Consider the following 6,671-nt stretch of genomic DNA (forward strand, 5'->3'; position numbering starts at 1 on the left):
AATTTTGCGGCAGAACACAGCTATAGAGACAAAGTTGTACCAATGCGGCCAGTAAACATGCTGCATTTTTCCAGCGAAAGCATTTAAACTCTATTTTTTCCTTCCAGCCGAAGCCCTGATTGGTGATTCCTGTTGCGTTGCCGCATTTCTTCGATTCCCGGGAAGGCTGAATTGGTCAGCAGTAGCAATCGGTCGGCTGGTCGTCCAGTCGGTTCGGTGTTTGGTGTTTGCATAACTTATCCAAAGCTGGAGTTCATTATGCAAGTCACTGACTGAATATCAATCAGATGAAAGTTGGCATACGCGTCCCCGTTTGCATTCTCTGCAGGAAGAACCGGAGAAATGGCCAACAACTGGTCGCCGCCACTGTGGCATACAAATGGCCCACTTCATAGCGAAGTCTGTGGTATATGGCGGCTTGTATATGAGTTAATGTCTCATTGGGTCTATATGTCTATCAATCGATCGAAGAGGAAAGTTTCTAGAAATATGAGCGTTCAGTCCGTACTATTGCGCCGAGTCCTCAAATAAATTCTGATATTTTAGGAAATCTCAGAATAAGTCACACCATTGCGATGGTTCCAACTCACCCTCTGGCCCCAAGCAGATTGTCTCGAGCAACAATGGCAGCAATCACGTGAATCTTCCCCACAGCGTGCCAAAACACGGGCAACGCGGCGCAGGTCGCGCGAAGTCACGTTTCTTAGCCGCTGGTATTGGTTTTCCGAATTCTAAATCCCATCATTTTCGACCGTCTCCATTCCTAATTTCGTCAGACGAAACCTCTGCTGCGTTCGAGGAGCACCAAAGTTCATTCACCGTGTCCCCATTTCTATTCCTTCTTTCGCGCTGGACGTTCCCGCGAGGCCTGACCGAACGAAGAGTCCCGAGTTCTCGATTCCAATTTATTTTCTTCTTTCGACCTCTCCCTATCACAACCTATCTGGCCGGCCGCGAGTCTATTCCGCGGACGCGCGAACGGGTGGGCTGGAGGTGGTTGGCGCAGCAGTTTTCAAATTTCCGTCGAAATTTGCTCAACTTATTAGGAGCGTTGTTGGATAGTTTGCTGCTGCAGAAGAAGAACGGACTGGCCGACGCCGAGCCGACGAGTGTTGTCTCGTCTGTTGACCCAAATTTCAAAGTTTAATGAACACATAAAAGTCGTCTCTATTTTATTCTATTTCTCTATCGCTATTTTGACGTGGTACGATAAAAAAAACTTCAGGTTCTGGGGATGGCAGAATTTTAGCTCGCTTGTCATCAGCTGTTGGCTCGGTGAGATTGGATTTGATTTTTCTTTAACCAATTAGTTCGGATAGCGATCACTCGTGAAATTGGCGTCTATTTTCTTATAGCAGCCGTTCTATGCCAAACCGATATAGTGACTCTCAGTGAAAAGTGGTAGTTTTTTTCCTTATCGCAAAATATTAGACCCGTATTTTTTTTACTAGCTGACCCGGCAAACTACGACGCGCCTAAGATTGATTGTTTGTTATCAATACCTTCAAACAATCAAGTTTTCTTACTAAGCGCACGTTCATGGGTCCAAACGCAGAACTGTCCATTGATTGATCTTCTAATCGAACCTTTACTATTTCCTTTTTGTTGCTTAGCAACGAGAAAAACAAGTATATGAATTTTAAACGCGTGTATTTATGATGGCACGGTTAAAATTTCCTGTAATTAATTACAATTATTCGTTATTAGACATTAATAAAATGCATGGTAGATTTGCTTACATTTCGTGGTTTCTCGAATGTTCTACCCGAATCGTAAATTTGTAATTATGCTCTAAATTCTACTGAGCCTGTTTGAATTTAATTCATGATCAATTGAATATTTCTTTAGATTATTTTCAATAATTTTACCTTTCTTTTATCGAATTCCATTATTTTTTTTCTTTGTCATTTCAGATTCGCGATCCTGAGGCTGGATGTTCGGAACCTGGTTAAACGAACTTAACTTCCTAGAACAAGCGTTATTCAATAATCTTGTTTAGCTTCAAACAATATAATTCGTACCTGATCGATCAATTCACAAAGTCTTTTTTGTTCTAATTCTGATTTTTGAAAATTAAATTAAATCTGTGAAAATTAACTAATTTCGAACGTACTCTTTCGATCGATGTTTCTAGACTGATTTCAAATAGATTTTTTTCTCTGCCTCAGCGTTGATATTTCCCTGCCTACTGTAACTTCACTCCGTTAGTGATAGTTTTTTAATCATAGGTTTTCCATTAATGTGTCACCGTAGTAGGTGCGGCGTCGCGTAAGGGGCGTACGTTTAGCGTGCAAACTATTATCGGAGCTTTTTGGATAAGGAATGATGTGTTCCGATCGAGTTGCGAACTAAGACTATTGTTTCTTTATTAAAATTTCAGTTTCAGTATAAAGGATAGGTTGAATACAATTGGGAAAAGGGGAAATAATTGCTGTATTGTTTTTCATCTTGTCGATCGGATGCTGTGAGTGTAGCGTCAATAAATGATGCGATGATGCCACAGTACTCCCCCTCTAGACTAGGTGTTCATTCAGCGATAGCGAAGTGGAATAAATACTCGTCGACCAGAACGAGTAACCCTAGTCGTTGGAGTCATTGTGGTAGTTGTAACAGCAGGTCCAGATAAACTCGATGGGTGCTGCTCTTCGAATGTGTAGGCGGGTTTCAGTCGATCAACGGAAACATTGACTGACCGTCCTTTGATATTCACCTTGAAAAATTTGTCTTTTCGGCTTACTACCTCGAATGGTCCTTCGTATGGAGACGATAACGATGGTCGCACAGAATCGTTGCGTACGAAAACGTATTTGCAGGAGTGTAGATCCTTATTAAAGAAAACATTCCTGCTACCGTGCCATGCAGTCTGTTTTGGGCGAAGATTCCGCATTTTTTTTACGTAGATTGGCGACGAATTCAGCTTCGTTCGATGTTCGATGTCGTCCACGAAAAACTCGGATGGTATTTTAAGAGTGGTTCCATATACCATCTCGGCTGGCGACGCTTTGATGAATAACCGGCAAGTGTTCGCTCCAACGATCGGGATCGTGGCACAAGATCGCCGATTTGAAAGTTCTGTGCCACCGCTCGACAATGCCATTCGATTGAGGATGGTATGCAGTTGTGCGTAGGTGAGTAGTTCCAAGCATACAAGTTAGCTCGGAGAACAACGACGATTCGAATTGTCGTCCTTGGTCGGTCGTGACGTAGAATGGTACGCCAAAGCGCGCAATCCACCCGGCAACTAGGGCCTCTGCGATTGTTGGTGCTGTCATATCCGGAATAGGAAACGCCTCTGGCCAGCGTGTAAATCTGTCGATGACAGTGAGGCAGTAGCGATGTCCTTTACTCGGCGGGAAAGGCCCAACAATGTCGATATTGAGATGGGAAAATCGACAGTCCGGTGTTGAATATCGGGTTACAGGTGATTGTGTGTGGCGTGTCACCTTCGAACGCTGACATTGCAAGCAACCCCTGGCGAAAGAAATGCTGTCCTTCCGGATGCTTGGCCAAACGAATCTCTCCGTCATCAATTTAGCGGTTGCACGTGTACCAGGGTGAGACAGATTGTGCGTTGCTTGTAACGCTACATTTCGAAAACGTTTCGAAACGAAAGGTCTGATGCGATTGCCAGAGCAATCACAAAACAGTTGTTTCGAGCTGCCTGGAACGGTAAAAAGTTTTAACTTCAACGAGTGTCTGGTCATCAGCAAGTGCGTCGATATTTAGCGAAGACAGGGATTGGATGGAAGCGATGCGAGAGAGTAAATCGGCAACGATGTTTTCCTTCCCTACTATGTGCCGAATATCCGTCGTAATTTGTCCGATGAAGTCCAGCTGGCGAACTTGACGATTGGAGGCTTTATCTGACTTCTGATGAAAAGCATAGACGATCGGTTTGTGGTCGGTATAGATGTGGCAACTTCGTCCTTCTAACATGAACCTAAAGTGCCGCACTGCGAGGTAGATCGCCGTAAGTTCACGATCGTATGTACTATAGCGAACTTGTGCTTTGTCGAACTTTTTTGAAAAAAATCCTAGCGGTTGTATTTCTCCATCGACGATCTGGTGCAGCACTGCACCTGCTACGATATCGGAGGCGTCGACCCAGAGAGACAACTCAGCGGATTTAGCGGGATGCGCTAGTAGTGCCGCTTGAGCGAGCTGCTGTTTGCATCGCTCGAAAGCTATTGTAGTTTCCTCACTCCAAATTAATGGTGAACAATCGTTTCGTTTGTTGCCAGGGGTCATTTGCAACAATGGAATTTGAGCATCAATGGCATTTGGAATAAACCTTCGATAGAAGTTTATCATGGCCAAAAAACTTTTCAGTCCCTTCACTGTGGCTGGTAACTGTAAACTTTGAACAGCTTCAACGCGTGCTGGCAACGGACGAATTCCTTCTGCGGAAACGGAATGTCCCAGGAAATCGAACTTGTCCCGACCGAATTCACATTTTGCAACGTTTATGGACAAATTGTGATCCTTGAGCCTTTGGAAAAGCTGGCGTAAATGCATTCGATGCTCTTCGGACGATGACGAAGCAATAAATAAGTCATCAATGTAGGGGAATATAAAATTCAGTCCACGAACGACCTCGTGAATGAGCCTCTGGAAAGTTTGGGCTGCGTTCCGTAATCCAAACGTCATGAAAGAAAATTCAAACAGTCCAAAAGGTGTCGTGATAGCCGTTTTTGGAATGTCGTCGGGATGGATTGGAACTTGATGAAACGCCTTCTGCAAGTCATCTTTGGAAAATATGGTTTTACCTTGCAAAATGGTCGTAAAGTCCTGTAGGTACGGTAGGGGATAGCGATCTGGTACGGTCTGGGCATTCAAAGCACGATAGTCTCCACATGGACGCCAGGAACCATCTGCCTTTTTTACCATATGGAGTGGGCGGGAACGGGAACGTGAACGACCACGAACATTTTTCTGGCTGAGCAGCACTTTTTCGAATTTCCTAGATAGCTCAGCGATTTCACGTTTCAGATCCTGCATCGGGTCATTGCATGTACTTTCCAGTACATTTGGAGCCGCCATCGCTGTATTTTGTACACTGTAGTCGATGGCGTTGATTTTTCGCAAAACCATCGAATCCACAATGGCGTCGGCGATAGTGATTTGGTCCGTCGCGTCTCCTCTTGATGCGATAACTGCTGCTTGGGCATGTGGCGGTAATCTGGATGCCCACAGATCAAGCAATACCGGTTCACCAAGCGAATTTCCTGCAACCCGCCTCATTTCGTTGAAGAGTTGACTCGGTTTCAGATCTCCCAGTGGCATATCGGACAAAACACGTTGTAGACGCCGTTGCTGACTATCGGCAAAATACTCGATCAATTTGTGCTTGATGTAGGTGTATTTGTCGTTTGCCGGAGTAGCCTCTATGATCGATCGTAGCTCTGTCAATTTATTTGGCGGCACCTGTGCCATTACAATGTTGTATTTCCGCGAGTCGTGTTGAGAATGCGTACCGATTCCTGATGCAGCAAACCAGAATTCCAACGACATGAAATATGTCTCAATGTTCGTTTCGGCCATACTGGGCGGACTGAGCCGTGGCGCGTTTATCGTTTCGACCACAGACTGACTAGTGCTGGATTTATCCTCCGTCATTTCGCGTGAACGTAACCGTACGATGAGAACTATTATAAATTTTCGATACGCGGGACTTGTTGTTCGAGGAATAGCGATTTTGTGACTGATCACGTCGGAGTCACCACTTTAGCGTGCAAACTATTATCGGAGCTTTTTGGATAAGGAATGATGTGTTCCGATCGAGTTGCGAACTAAGACTATTGTTTCTTTATTAAAATTTCAGTTTCAGTATAAAGGATAGGTTGAATACAATTGGGAAAAGGGGAAATAATTGCTGTATTGTTTTTCATCTTGTCGATCGGATGCTGTGAGTGTAGCGTCAATAAATGATGCGATGATGCCACATACGCAACACTTTTACTATATGTTTCCTAGTTCTTCTTTCTTCTTCTTAAATGGTACTAACGTTCCTAGAGGAGCTTCGCCGTCTCTACATAGTATTACTAGCGTCATTTTTACTAGTACTTAGTTGAGATTTCTATGCCAAATGACACGCCTTGCAATGCATTCTGAGTGGCAAACTCTAGAATACGCGTGACCACAGTGCAAGTCGGAGGAAATTTCTTGGACGAAAAATTCTCCCGACCAGAACGGGAATCGAACCCGAAACCCGGCATGTTTGTGACGCTAACCACTCGGCCACGGGAGCACGTTTCCTAGTTCCCTAGTACTTCTACCAAAACTCGTCATAATAATATCAAATTATTTTCAGACACAATTCTCGTTGAAGATTTTTCAATCACTTGCAGATAACATGTTTCTTCGTTATATGGAATACATGTTCGATACAGAAAATAGAATAAAATGAAGACATCTCAAATCAGACAACCCGTTCCCGAGTTTTGCGGTTACCAACACATTTGGAGATCCGTTTTTATTTATATACACCCATTCCATGCCAAACCGTTATAGTGGTTCTCAGATTTTCGTCAAAAATGGTAATTGTGTTCTTTATCGCAAAACAATTGCAGGTGCCTCGGTATGTTAAATTAGACGTAACTTACTGTATATAAATTCTCCCTTCTGCTCCTATTCCAATTCATGGTCACTGGAAGAGAGGATTTGACTTCCAG

General features: G+C 43.8%; 1 protein-coding gene across 1 annotated transcript; it reads right to left on the bottom strand.

Moving 5' to 3' along the window:
• Window positions 1-2,530: 2,530 nt before the first annotated feature.
• On the bottom strand, window positions 2,531-3,097 carry LOC129782089 (uncharacterized). The gene has a single exon (XM_055789518.1). It carries the CDS (start codon window positions 3,095-3,097, stop codon window positions 2,531-2,533), a length of 567 nt encoding a protein of 188 aa, XP_055645493.1.
• Between the last annotated feature and the right edge of the window lie 3,574 nt (window positions 3,098-6,671).

This window comes from Toxorhynchites rutilus, chromosome 1 (assembly GCF_029784135.1).
Source record: "Toxorhynchites rutilus septentrionalis strain SRP chromosome 1, ASM2978413v1, whole genome shotgun sequence".
Classification (NCBI taxonomy): domain Eukaryota; kingdom Metazoa; phylum Arthropoda; class Insecta; order Diptera; family Culicidae; genus Toxorhynchites; species Toxorhynchites rutilus.